The following is a 15,299-nucleotide window of genomic DNA, read 5'->3' on the forward strand; positions in this document are numbered from 1 at the left end:
TGGATAACTTTTTTGCTTCAATAAATAACATTATCATTTAAAAAAAAAAAAGTATTTTGTGTTTACTCAGGTTATCTTAGATTTTGTTCGAATTTCTGCAACAATTTAGTATGAGATATACACAAAAACAGAAGAAATCAGAGTTAGGTGAAATACTTTTTCCCTTATCCAAAAAAATGTCAACATTTCAAGCACACTTGATGTTCCACAGTATTGTCCCACATTTAGATATGATGCAATTTATATTTCAACAGTTATCACCCTTCTTTTCTGTTTATCACCACCTTCTCTGAGCCTGCTGGTGATTTGCTCAGAAATTACACCATTCCATGACTGATAAATATTCTCTAACAGCTTGTTAATTTCTCAACCATGCCACAATGTTAATGTTTTAAATCAGCCTCCTCAAACAGTGTAAGCGTGTCTCACTATCATAGTTACTGACACTTCCTCCTCTTTCCTGATCATGTATTGGCTACTATGAGCCCTCATGGTTTTTTAACCCATTATTTGTACTAAATCTTGTCCTTGTATATTGGTGCTTCAGTCTTTCTTGGGGTTGGAATTTTTGACTCTGGCTTACACTCATCACCCTTCCATGATTGATTACGGAAAGATTCCTGTGTAAGATGTGTGTATGTGTGAAAGGGACTGTAAAGTATAAAACGATATTTAGGCCTCGAAATGAGTTATTGTGCTAGAAACTTTCTCTGATGTTTCTCTGAAACCTTTTTGAATGCACTGTTAATATTAAAACATTATGTAGTAAATTATAGATAAATTTCTCCTAAGGGAGACAATAAAGGCTAATCTAAATCTAAATCGAAATGATTTGTTAGTATAAGAGTGTCCGGCCCTGTCATTTTGGACTAGCAAACAAAAAAAGTGAGCCTTAATGAGCCTCAAGGCTCATATGTCAAATACTGGGGCTTTATTATACTGCAATCACAATAATTGGAATCCTCATGTTTCTTCTTGGCCATATTTTGAAATAAAGACAGTTTTACCTAATTTCTGTTTCTCCCCAGTCATGTTGGTTTGGATTGTTCCAGACGAACCTCACACAGCCTTTTCCTGGAAGGTCTAGCAAATCTTTTTTGGCATTGCGTGCTGCATTTTGAATGCAATTGTGGCATCTCAGTGTGTAATTATCGGCTTGTAGAAGCACGGGGTCAAGCGGTGGCTCTGTGGCCTGGAGCCGGACTGCAGGCTCTGACGAGGCATGTTTGGTTTTTGTGACCCAAAATGCAGCGTCACTCTGAGGTCAGGAGGAATCTTTTAGTGGGCTGAGCATGTTAGTAAACAAGTGCAAAGAGCAGTGAAAGAGAAAGACAAGTATAAATACAGTAGACAGGGAGATGCTTTGTTTCAGAATGCACAAGTCTGGTCACTAATCCGATGTACTGGCAGTGCTTTTTGACTTACTTTCAGTCAGTTTCAGAAATGTTCTAGCAGACAGCATCATTAAACAGGGCGGCTACACTCTACGCCACGAGGAAGGTTCGTTGTGACTCACCGGCATTGAATTTGCTGCTGATGGCTTGATAATGGAGACTACACCCACCCAGACTGACTAGAGTGTCAAATTACAGTAATAAACAGAGATTGAAAGCTCTAAAGAAGGCACAGGATTGTTAAAAACATCTGTTTCATTTTTTTCTGAGTATGTTGAAGCTCTAAATAATTACAGGTTGGTGGTACAGAAACAGGTTCTCTGACATGTTTGAGATGTTTTTAGTAACATGGTTGTTACTGAAATATAAGGTGCGCTATTTTTTATTTATTTATTTATTTTTTCACAGGCCGTCTGGTTGAGACTAGAAGTGTGCCTATCAGAGATGCAACTAAAAGTTGAGTGAGTGGGCACGAGCCAGCAGTCAGATATTAAGCTCAGGGGACAAACAAAGACCACGTACAGTACATTAATATGAACGATATGTATTTATTCATTCATTAGTGTTTATATATTTTTTTTAAAAAAAGAACCTGTACATTTTGTTAGAAAATATCGCAGTCACATACAAACATATATAATAAACTGTGCAAGCAAGATTACACAAACAGTGTCTAACTGAGACTGATTATAAACTCGAGTAATCTAGCTGAGATTCACACACCATGCTGACACTTCTGCCATTTCTGTCTCTGGGTCTGTTCCAGTGTTGTCCTTTGCTTCCACAATCATAGTGGTACTTTGGGTTTAAATCCAAATACAGATACTGATAGTGGCATTGTGTTACACCCATAATATGAACATTTACAGTGTTCATCAAACTGAGGATGTATCCAAATGCAATACACCATTTCCAGTTCAAAATCACAGTTTAAATTTTTGTCTACAAATTATACTATCAAGTATATTGAAAGTAGTCCAGTTGTGCAGACATTATAATTTCGGCAATGTGTAAGCAGTTAGTCTATGTTATGATACATTGTTTTACTTAATACTAAACATGTTAGGCAAATGTTATGAATTTAGTGCATTTATGAAGCATGCTTTCATAAGCAAATCTTACTTTTGTAATTTTGCTATCTAAGATCAAATGAATTGTTAATTAAAGTGCTGTCATATGGCTAAAGTTAAAAGCACTGAATGTTTCAGAATTGTTTTCAGAAATATATTGAACGAAGGTGCGTATTAGGGGTGTAAACCTCAGGCTTTCACACAATATGATACAGTTTAGAAGTTTCCACACAAACTCAATATTTGACAATAGAACTGATTCTGCTATGATACAATATTATACGATTCATAGGGAAATGATTAGATATTTGACAACACAAGTAAATCTGACCATACAATATGGTAATTAGCATATTATGATGACATACGAAGAGAAGGACTATTTTAAGTAACAGTACCCGTTGTCTGTCCTTTTTTGATAATAATCAGTTTAATGATTGTTGCTTTGATAAATCTCAATCATTGCCTTTGAAATTGATGGATCGATCCAAATTGTCCGATCATTACACCCCTAGTGCTTATTGTTTTTGCATTAACTGATTTAATTGTACCTCATCACAAATAACTGTCCTTTATCTTTTACTCAATTCTTAACAAAACCTCAAAAGCTGTATCAGTGTCTCATCATATCATAGCTATCAATACATCATCCTCTTTCCCACTAATGTATTGGCTTTTGTTCACACTTGAGCCCTCAAGAAAACTTCTTAGGCTAACTAGCGAGCTCCAGTTTTAAAACTGCATGCATATTTTATTGGCTCGGGTAGCCGTATCCTTCTGACTGACAGGAGTAATTTACCATGTCTGAAAGGGTTAACAGCCAGCCACTGACTTTAACCCTGTAACTGGCAGAAAGGTCTGAAAGCTGTACTCAGTTGTACACAGTTTATGTCCGACTCTTCCACTGCTATAATAGTAATGGGTATTGTTGTAAATACTTTATTAATTGTCAGGGAAGTAAGAAATTCCCATTAATTTTACCATGATTGGTTGATTTTTATAACATGTTATATCGGTTGTAACACAAAATTTGATTTCATATTTGTAAGTGTAATGATGTCTTTTATGTTGGGGTTTTTTTAATCACTGTTTTCCATTGCCAAGTTATTTAAATCTTACTAAGGTATTGTGAAATTACTATGCAAGCAGTGAATGAAACTACTACACAGAACTGAAATGGAGCCTGTATCTCACATGTGAACATGTTACTTCTTAGGAACAGTGCCAGTTGTTGATAGTTTTCATAGAACAGGGAGGGTGACAGTAAATAAATGAGAATGAAACTGATGTATTCATCTTTCCAAAGAATTTCCAGTTAAACAAAATATGTCTAATAGTGGTCCTTCTTTGTCCACTCATTAAAGAATGCACCTAATTTACTGTCTTTTAAATTGTGCTTTGGATATAGCGTAATGGATATACAGTATGCTGGATTAGATTTCTTGTAACTAAATAGTAGGCAATAGATGTGTCCATTTATTGTTCTTAAAGTATTTAATTAATGTACTTTAATTTAATGTATTTATTAATTAGGCCGGTCCATACTTCACATACTGGTGAAGCTGCTCGCTTATGTACAAAAATAATTCAGCATTTTGATGAATTCTTCACGTCAGATGTCTAGCATGGGTACTTTTTCAGTGGAAAAAGACCTTGGAAGAGATTCCCTCCCTTAGCAGACCCTCTCTTTCCTTTTTATAGTGAAACTTGAAACAGACAAAGCATGACATGTACAACCTTCTCACATTATATTATGCCCAATCATAGGAGTGGCTCGTTTTCATATATGGCTCAACCACACAAATGAGGTCACTTGACATGAACCCTAGACCAACAGTTTTGAAGTGGACCAGAGATCCGCTTCCTCAACCTGGGTTTGAAAAGATCAAATATAGCCCCAGAAGCTTAATAGTTTTTTGATGATCATATCAGAAACATCCACCATTGTTAGTGCATCAAGATTACTTGATTCACTGAACCTACGATGAATGAACTAGTGGAACAGACATGGTACATGTGCCCTTCAGGCTGAGCAAATACTAGACCTGCGCTCACTCTCTTCATGAAAGCGTGCCCTTTCAATCTTTGCCATGGCCGGCTGTCCTCACGAGCTCTGAGCTGTGACAGAGGAGATTACTCGAGTCGCGCTGGATGACTTCCATGTTCTCCTGCTGCTTACACTGCTTGCAAAACAACAGAATATGAGTCTGGGGCTTAACTCTAGAGTGGAAAATAAGTAAAACAGGGTGGAAAACCCCTACTATATACTCTAATTTCAGGACAAGACAAAGCATGGGCTTTTAAAACTTGGAGCCTTTATCTTGAAACTGTAGAAACATTTCATTCTTACTTGTCAAACCACAAATGTGTAACTCACACTGGTATACGTGGCAGTACTGTGGGTTTTTCAGTGACTTGCTGTGTTTTTACCCTTTGAAGACTGAAGGTGTTGGGCAGATAAAGATCAGAGAGGATCAGACGCATGTGAAACAGGAGCCATGAGTCAGTCAGAGAGTCAAATGCGCTCAGGTCATAGAATAATCCTCTTGGCTTTAACATTTCAGTGTTAGGCCACCCAGAAAACCTGGAGCCACCAAATACATCCTCTTAGGTAACCAAAAGACTAAGAAGAGGGAGAGAGACCTCTGTCCTGGAATGAACTTCTCCAGCTACAAAATATTCATCTCCCTAAGGAACATTTAACAACGTTAGATGACTAATTTAAAAAAAAAAAAACTCAGGATTTGATTTTGCTGTTATTGGAACTATAACAGCACAATACACACTTGGCGATACACTTGGCGATCCAGCAACATTAATCATAGATAGGGCACCATTTCTGTATTGTATTTTTTTCTGATTATTCTACATAGGAATGGGCAATATGATGATATAATATCAATATCGTGATAAATTATGTCACAATAAAATTGTAAAGTGTACGGTTTTTATTTTCCCTCTCTTCCGTTTTAAATAATTGAATTATGAATAAAAAAGTTGTTTTTTTTTAATGCAACAATACTGTTAGCAATCCTGTATATCCTGATACATATTGTAGGAATGTCGTCAAATATTGTGACGTGATTTTTTTTCCATATCAACCAACCTCATACCACTACATTATTATTTAAATCTAAAGGATGTAAAAAAAAAAAAAAAAAAAGTCTCACTCAAGAGGGAGACTTCACTCATAAGGGAAATGCCTTCTCTATTATTATACATGTGGCATATACTAAGTTGTACAGCTGTTATTTGGCTGCACTACTTTCAGTTGCAGTGATATACAGTAGGAGTATGAGCTGGTGTATTACATGTCCGTTCAAAATTTCCAGCCGATTTGAGCCCAAAAGCTTTGACTGTGAATTTGTGTGAGTAATTACAAAAGTGTCGGGGCGACTCAAAGCAGCTCAGGAACATTGTGTTTCTGAGGTTTTTTCCCCCAGACTCAGTATTAACATCAACTTTTCAAGTTACCACAGACAGAGAGATGGGATCTGAGTATATATATAATAACAAAACAATCAAATGTGCTAATTGCCCTAAAGCCAAAAACTACAGATCAGTTTGCACCATATGGATACAATCATCACTGTGACAAAACTTGTAAGATGATAGTTGATACTGTTATATAATCATAATTATTTATTATAATGTATCAATGGATGGAATTTGTTTTTTTTAACGTGAAGCAATTTAAATTTCAAGGGATAAATACTGCCATTAACTCATTATAACTCATTATATCAATTTTAAAACACCTCTGTTGAAATTAAATATAGTATTGAATTTGATTTGGACAGGTCTTTTAATATGGCTGACCATAATTCTGGTTCTTACTGTATTTGCGCAATAGGTTTTCCTGTAATGATAATGGCGCTTTACAGGAAGAGGTCATTCTGCAGCCCAATAATGATCACTAGCCTATTGATCGTCCTACAAGATGGGCCCGGGAAAGATGGACACCTGGTTAGTGTGATGTGTTAACCGCTGTGGAGTCTGGGAAGTGTCAGGCAGCAGATGGAGTGAGCAGAAACACGATTGCGCCCTCAGAGCATCTGAAGCTTGATGAGCGATTTGTAGAGTTGTGTTTAAGGTTGTGATGGTTGGATCGAGATTTTTGTGACAGAGGAACATTTTACTCTGGGAAGCAGAACGTGGTTGAGCCACAGTAGTCCTGGTTCAATTACTTGGTGTGCTATAGGATGTTGATTGATTCTGTTTCTCTGACCACTCCTGATTGGTTCTTGACTAAGGCACTTTACCCTAATATGGCCTCAGGGACTGAAACACAGCACTATTACCTTATGTGCTATGGCGCCATGGAAAAGAGCAAGAACAGCTCTGTGCTTCTAGAGTATTTCTAGAGAAATAAAATATGCATTCCCCTCTGGAAGTATTATAAAACCAAGGCCAAGTCTATTGTTTTTGCTATACATTGAATACATTTATTTTTAGGACATTCCAAATCTTTGGATTGGCTTTGCCCAATGCTTGTGCAATGGTTCTGATAGATTTTCCCAGTTTTCTCAGCTTCAGAATGGCTTGCTCCCATAGACAGCTCTCTGGTCTTCATGTTGGTTTATTCTTTTTAACAATAAATGCAACCTTCACAGGTGAAATCTAGGCCTCAAACCAAGAGTAGACATACAGAGCTATTAATTGTTTGAATAATCAGTTTAACAGGGCACACCTGGTGTCATGTAATATCGGAGAAGGACTAGAAACTACATTTCCCATCACCCACTGCACGATGAGACATGTCTCAATTCACCTGTTTCACGTTTAGCTCATTAGCACTGATGTGTATATATAGTCATGTTCAGCACTGCACTGTTGTCTTGCGTTGCTTGTTCTGTCTCCATTTATCACGTTATGCATTAACAATGGAGATGAATCAGAGTACAGAGGATTGGTGGAGAACTTTGTCTTGTGGTTCAGGGAGAACATCCTGCAGCTTAACTTCGAAAAGACAAAGGAACTGGTGGTGTGTTGAAGAGCCTCTAAAACATGTAACCATCCTAGGGGAGGCTGTAGAGATGAATTCCTAATACAGGTATCTCATGGTCTACCTGAATTGCAGATTGGATTGGACACCAATACAAAGCACTATACAAGAAAGGCCAGAGCAAACTCTTCTTCTGAAGAAAGCTCAGGTCCTTCAGTGTGTGCATTAGACTTCTGGGGCTGTTTATCCATCGATTGTGGCCAGCATTCTTTTGTTTTGGTGTGGTCTGCTGGGGGAGCAGCCTTACTGCAGGAGAACCCCAAGCACCTCAATAAAACAGTTAACACCATTACAGGACTTACATTAGACTCACTGGAAACAATTACAGTAAAGACGATGGTAGCAAAACTGGAGGCCATCATGAACAGTTCTGTCCATCCTCTCCATGGTGCTTTTTTCCAGGAGCACATTTTAGCTCATGTGCATACCACCACAGTGTTCAAGGAAGCACTATTGGGGTTCATTTCTACCAGCTGCTGTCAAGCTTCACAGCATGTCTTCCCACTGGTACTCACCCCTAGCTTCTCACAATGAATGAACAAGTGGACAGAACTGACGCATACAATGCGTAAATGCATTTTTCTTTTACTTATACAAGCTCCTCCGAAACACATCTATCATTTGGGTAATGTCATAATGGTGCAAATCATCCTACATTCAGGCGTAAGCAAAATGAAAGTTTTTAACGCACTCACGTTCCTGCTGGTGACATTAATACTCTCCACATCAGAAAAGACTAACATTCATCCTTAGGGCTACATTGATTCTCGCCATTTAATAATACCTGTCATAAACTCATCATAATAAGTCATTTGAAAGGAAATGCAGTCTCAGGCCCTGTATTTCTTCTGTGGTTGTTTATGTCTGTGCTTCATTGCTAGGGCCTTACTCATAACCAGCATGGGCTCTGCTCTGTAGCTGCTGGGCAGCGATCCTAAGAGCCATCATGTGACAGAACAGACCTGTACAAAGAAGCCTTTAGCTCAGCCTTTACCCTTACATTCCTCTCTGTGGTTTTGCCGTTATCTATGGATCTGATTTTTTTTCTTCTCTCATTTCTCCTCAGTGTGGAGCTTTTTAGAAGGTCTCCCTTTCTTTTTCTCCACCAGTTATTCTCATCTACTTTACACTGAGACAATAATTTGATATGTAAAAAATTTTTGGGCCATAACTCATCTGGTTTGTTTACTCATAATTGGTCTGCATGAGTCAGAGATCTTATTTCCTTCTAAATACATGCCGTATCCATTGATGGAAAAAAAACTGTACATTTAAATTTCCTGTGTTTTTTTAAAATCATTTATAGCTAAATATTTATTAAGTTATAAACAGCATATTATTTTCTCTATCCATTGTGTATAATGGTATATGTGCACTAATCATCCATTTAAAATGTCTTTATTAGATTCTTAAAAATATAATCATGGTTTTATAGTATGCTGTTTAAATGATCACCTGAATAATCTGGTAACTGTCAAAAACACTAAAGATTGAATTACTAGTGTCCATGTAAACCTACCCACAATTAACATGTTCATGCTAATGTGTTGTTGCTTAACCTCAATAGAAAAACAAGAGAAGACTAAAAAGATCCACATTCTAATCCACATCAGCTGCCCAATTAAACCACTGGCACATTCCTGTTTTGCTTTCTGTCTGATCATTTGTTTTCTGTTTGTGTTTAGGACATGGCACACACAAGACGTAAAGGTCAGTCAGCATGTTCCTGACTCTGACCTGATGCCTTTTTTCTCTGCTTCATCTGCCATGGAAGGGCAGAACTGTTCCCATACCGAGGGAACGCAGATGGATACTGGAATGTTGGGCCTGGCTTCTTCTGCTATGGAGGTAACGCCTCACAGGGTTTACACGCTGTTTACACACTGCATCTGTCTTTTTCTTTGGAAATGTTGCAACGCTGGGAGCTGGAAAAATGCCATGAGTGGGAAAAAGCTTGCACTGATTGCACATCAGAAGCCACGACCTAGTACTTATGAGCAATTCCAGCGTTATGGACGTGACATTTACAGCCAAAACTTGAAATATATATTCTCAGAGAATGTATTTATTATCAGTATATTGAACAGTCTTTTTATATTTTCCTAAACCCAGTAGTGACGATAGGGTCCAGACATCAGAAAAATATTGTTTTCTATTTTAGACGAGGGAAATATACCTGTGTTACGGACATGACAAAAAACGGATACAAGCTTTTGGGAGACAAGATACTTTGTAGGACTTCTGTGAAATAAAATGCACAAACGAGAAGTATTAATACAGACCAAATGGGTTGGCCTCTCCATAGAACATAAAATATTTATTTTATTTTCATTTTTGTTTTTGCATTTATGAGGAAAACCCATTGTTGCGGACGTGACATCTCTCTGTTATGGACGTGACGGTTCTGAAAGCGGCATTTCCCTGACTATGGAAAAGCATATAAAATGCTAGACCTCTAGTGGGTATTTAAACCACCAAACTTTGACCTCTGAGACACCAGTACGTTAAGGCTGCACAAATAGTCGACTTTAAACTGAAATCACAATATGCTTATGGATTATTTAAGCCTGAGTTCACAGCGTCTCTGATGCCGTTGAGGTGTAACCAGAGTGGCGTTGTTCAAGACTCAGTTTAGAGACCATGAATTTGGTGTGTGCATGGGACCACGAAAGGTAGAGTTTGCAAGCTGGATCAGCAGCTATATTAAATATTTATCATATCAGAGTTCAAATCGCCGGTTTCCCCCCACAGTCCAAAGACATGCAGGTCAGGTGAATTTGAGACACTAAATTGCCCTTAGGTGTGAGTGCGAGTGTGAATGAGTGTATGTTTGTGTTTTATCCTTGTGATGGACCAACCGGCCATATGTCCAGGGTGTTTCCCTGCCTACGGCACAAGACGCAGGGATCCAGCATCACCACGACCCTACAGAGGACAAGCAGTGTGGAGAATTGATGGATGGATGGATGGAGTTCAAATCAAAATCATGTGTCAAAATAATCGCAATATTTTGTTTTGTGTCACAACGATTGCACTGTTTTCAGCCAGTTTGCACAGTTCATTGTGCAATCGGGAGTCAAAATAATCACAGTTTTCTGCTTTGTGTAAAAATGTTCGCTAGTAGTATTAACGATTTCAGTAGTTATGTTTTAACCACATCTAATAATGGCTGTCATTTAGATTCTACCTATTAAGAGGAGCAAAAAAGAAGCAGCGACACGACCTGTGTTAAACAGGTGTCTGAAAAAAGGTGAGGGCGTGCGAGATAAAGAGCGAGGGGAAAAACACGTCAGGTGTGTCCTTTATGGTTGGATGTAAGCGATCAGCTGAGTGAACATATGTGCACGCCTGTTCATTTCGCTCTCTCTCAGACACACATATTTTTATTCAAATACTAGAACAATAACATGGTAAATGGTCTGCACTTATGTAGCACTTTTATCCAAAGTGCTTTACACTGTGTCTCATTCACCCATTCACATACACACTCACACACCAGTGGTAGCAGAGCTGCCATGCAAGGCACTAACTTGCCATCGGGAGCAACTTGGGGTTCAGTGTCTTGCCCAAGGACACTTCAGCATGTGAAGTCACGTAGGCCGCGAATCGAACCGACAACCCTACGATTAGTGGACAACTCGCTCTACCACCTGAGCCACAGCCGCCACGTTGTAGTGATCTGTAAATCCCCATGGTGCTCTCGTTGTTGTTAGAACTTAATTTCTTATATGTTACTAGAATAAATTAATTAATTACATTTCTAAAAGGTTCCGATATACAGTAAGCCAGAAACAGATCGCCGTAATATAAGTCAGTCATCTAACAGCAGCATCTGGGGTAAACAAATGTGCACCGGTGCATACGATTTAATATGAAGCGTCCCTAACGGTCACGTCCGTAACACATTATTATGGTTGTTCAGAGCAAAGAAGGGAAATGAGTTGTTGATCATAATTAGCATGGACATAATTTAGCTTTGTACAGAAAGTTTTAAGTTATTTGTATTAGTAATTATTATAAGATATAAACGCGATCTTGAAAACATTACAGATGTGACACAGCACTGAAGTGTCATGACATCATAAATATAGCCCTTATACAGTCAAAAGGCATCGCTGTTATGACAGTGAGAGTATTTATTTCTCAGACATTTGTCCATCTTTCTGCAAAATGCTTATTGTTAATATAAAGTTTTTAAAAAATAGGTTTTTGAAGCCTCTTTTGAAAACATGAACTATGGCGGGTGAAAATGTTATTGGTGAACACATGTGGTGGATATACATAGCAATTTCCTTAAAATTTCTATTACAGCACATTAATGCATCTAAATACAGACCTAAATGGACAACATAAAAAGGGTTTTGTTCTTTTGTTAAAAACTTTATTTTTTAAAGGTAACATTGCATATGGACATTGCATATAACACATGACATATGTACTTTTCTCGTTTGTGTTACACAGGTACAAGAAAATTACTTGTTCAGGCTAATATTTTTTGGCTCCGTAGGCTAGCAGTCACCAGCATTTTTTAATTCAACGCACCTCAATGCTGCAACTATAGCAAGCGCAACTTGTTCTAAACCCCACCACTTGCTGCACCACACACAGCAGCTTTTACTAGTGGGATTAATTAGCATGTAAATCATCTGTTTTATTTGTGTCTCTTTTAAACATGCTAACTTGCTTGCAATACTGTATTACATTATTGTAGCTACCAGTTGTTAGGTTTCTGGGAAACCAAAACATGGTACAGTGCTGTGAAAAAGTATTTTTAAGCTCTGGGACTCCAAAGAACCACAGTGAGAGCCATTATCTACAAATGGAAAAACTCGGCACAGTAGTGAACCTTCCCAGAAGTGGCCGACATTTCAACCAAAATTCCTCCAAGAGCACAGCAACTACTCATCCAGGAAGTCACAAAAGAGCCAAGGACAACCTCAAAGGATCTACTGGCCTCTCGCATCAATAAAGGTCACTGTTCATGACTCCACTATCAGACAGATACTGGGCAAAAATGGCATCCATGGAATTGTGGTGAGGTGAAAACCACTGCTAACCCAGAAGAACATTAAGGCTCGTCTGAATTTTGCCAAAACACACCGTGATGATCTTCAAACCTTTTGGGAGAATGTTCTGTGTATTGATGAGTTGCAAGTGGAACTGTTTGGAAGACAGGTGTCCCATTACATCTGGCATAAACTAAACATTGAATTCCACAAAAAGAACATCATGCCTATGGTCAAGCATGGTGGTGGAAGTGTGATGGTGTGGGGATGCTTTGCTGCTTCAAAGCCTGGGAAACTTGCAGCAATTGAGGGAAACATGAATTCTGCTCTCTACCAGAAAATCCTAAAGGAGAATGTCTGGTCTTCAGTCCGTCAGTTGAAACTTGGGGGCAAATACTTTTTCAGAGCACTGTACTTGGTAGCACATTGAAGATTTCACTTGCATGGTAGGCTAGGTAATGGATTTATGACTTGGATTTTTATTATCCAACCTGTGCTCTTTTCAATAACATCAAGACCCGTTCAATCCAATAAAAAAAAAAACAAGTGCACTGTGCTGCCGTTGATGTGTGTGAATTATGACACTATATGGCGTGTAGTTCTGTCTCATCATTTCATGAATTTGTTTTGCCTGCTCTTTTAAGCAGTGCTGTTTGTATCAATCTCATTCACACCTTCCTCTAAAAAGTATGAATTCTGTTTCAGAGTCCCCTTTGGACACCGTGGAGTTTCTCACCAACGCCTTTCAACTTGCATTGGCCTACACAGTCTGGGAGTCAGTAAGTAATCTGGAGGGTCTTATCATCTTTGGGTTGGCTTCAGCATTTATATCAACATGTTAGGACTTTCATGTGAAATTTTCAAATATCGATTCTGCCATGGCAGAGCAAAAGTCATATTCTTGCCTTATAACAATACTTGTTACAAAACTTGCTGCACACGTGGCCATGGATTTGCAGAGACGATCTGTCTCAGCATGTCTAGTAGTATAGTGTTATGGTGCAGCCACCGTTGGGTGGACAGGTGTGAGGTTTTCTGTTCAAGTAGGAGTAACAACACCTCATTTGGAACCAAGAGGTTAAATTCTGAGTAACTTACCAGGTCTCTGGATGCCACCACAGCTTTCTCAGCTGCTGCTACTGCACCTACACACGGGGGAAACCCTGCAGCAACTGGATCCAACTTACATGAGAATGAGCTGTCCAACCTGTTGCATATGCCATCTCTCTGAGTGGTGCTTCTAGAATGGTAAAGTTTAGAATGAAAGTTCTGCGAATCGAACACATATCGAGGAAAGATAGAACCTGTTTCTACGTCAGAGGCTTGGGAATCTTCTGAATGGCAGATACTCTGTCTGCGGAGCGTTTCCTTCCACTGGTGGAGATGTCGTGCCCTAGAAATCTCACTTCTTGTTGTACATACTGTAATTTGTAGAGACTGGCTTTGTGGCCTTCTTTGGCAAGATGCTGTAACAATTTAATGGTGTCAGTTTCACACTGTGCCCTGGAGAAAGTGGTAGAGGCGCTAAGTTGTCCTTTAGCATATGGTTGTATATCGTTAGGGACTCACAATACCCTTAACACAAGCGAGTGAAAGTGTAAGGACGTCCGAAACTGTCTTTATCAAGAGATATACTGAAAAAACACATTAGCTAAATCTACAACTGAAAACCATTCGCTATTTGCTGGAACCTGGCTTAATGTAGTGTAAGAATTTGACACGTCTGGAGCTCTCTGTTTGACTGTTGCATTAACCGCTTGCAAATTTTGTACAAATCTCCGTTCATCATGTTGTAGGGTTTTTTTTTTGTTGTTTTTTTTGCTTCTCACACTGGAAATATTGGAGTGCCCACTGACGAATCAGGACAGGGGACAATGACCCCTGCTTTTAGTATTGAATTAAATACTGGCCTAATTCCCTCAATTACTTCTGATTTAAGAGAGTATTGAGATTGTCTGGGCCTAAAGTCAGATTTGGGCGTGATCACGACTGGTGGTGCAGGTCTAATCAGGCCTACGTCATGTTTCCCTTGGGCCCACAGCCCAATAGGCACCTTCTTCAATTGTGGGTGTGTCTCTAGGGGTATGGGGCTTGTCCCAAGGTTCAGAAACATTCCCTTGTCATGACAAATAACATCCCGGTTAACCTTGCACATTTCCTGAAAGAACTCCCAGCGTCAGGCTGTACCAAATGTTGGAGGTGGGTTTCTGTTCCCAATCTGTAATTTTCCCACTCTCACATAATCTGACCCACAGTCCCACGTCTTTCTAGTGTTTGTTCTTTATTTTGGCTAATGAGACGTGGGGCGCTGATTCTGGGACAAAAAATACATGCAACTAGGATTAGGATCAACATATGAGCACCCTGTACATACCATAGCATGTGTCACAGGATATGTTTTGCTACATGTTTTCCCCATATTTTTTGTTTTTTTCTTTTTACACCTTCTATAACTTTCAAAGTTTTAATCTCTTTAACATGCTATGAAAATCAAGTGAATATGCATTCTCATGCACAGACAGAAAAGGTTCAAAATGTGTGCCAAATCTCTAGACATTCAATTAATCATATAACTTGAATAACTAGAATGTAAAAGAGTTTACCTGTGAGGGCGAGTCCACATACAGCAGTTTGGTAGGACTTAGTTTTCTCTTCCCTTCTTTTTTTAAAAAATAATTATTATTATTTTAGTTTTTTATCTCAGTAAAATTTACTTGTGCTTTAAATTTGCCAAATATATCATGTACCGCTGATATGATGGAATGAGTCAATGGGGCATGCCACTTGATAATAACCCGCCGCAAAAATACTGTGCCTGTTGCTC

At 38.6% G+C, this 15,299-nt stretch overlaps 1 protein-coding gene across 2 annotated transcripts in view; it reads left to right on the top strand.

The window, feature by feature from the left end:
• si:ch73-63e15.2 (protein strawberry notch homolog 2) overlaps nt 1-15,299 on the top strand; it is a 68,723-nt gene that overhangs the window by 8,207 nt on the left and 45,217 nt on the right. For both annotated transcript variants that reach the window (XM_053634864.1, XM_053634865.1), the window contains exons 2-3: nt 9,155-9,317; nt 13,181-13,254. In XM_053634864.1, the coding sequence (XP_053490839.1) occupies nt 9,210-9,317; nt 13,181-13,254 (182 nt within the window). In that variant the 5' untranslated portion in view covers nt 9,155-9,209. The remainder of the gene's footprint in view (nt 1-9,154; nt 9,318-13,180; nt 13,255-15,299) is intronic.

Source organism: Ictalurus furcatus, chromosome 10, assembly GCF_023375685.1.
Source record: "Ictalurus furcatus strain D&B chromosome 10, Billie_1.0, whole genome shotgun sequence".
Lineage (NCBI taxonomy): Eukaryota > Metazoa > Chordata > Actinopteri > Siluriformes > Ictaluridae > Ictalurus > Ictalurus furcatus.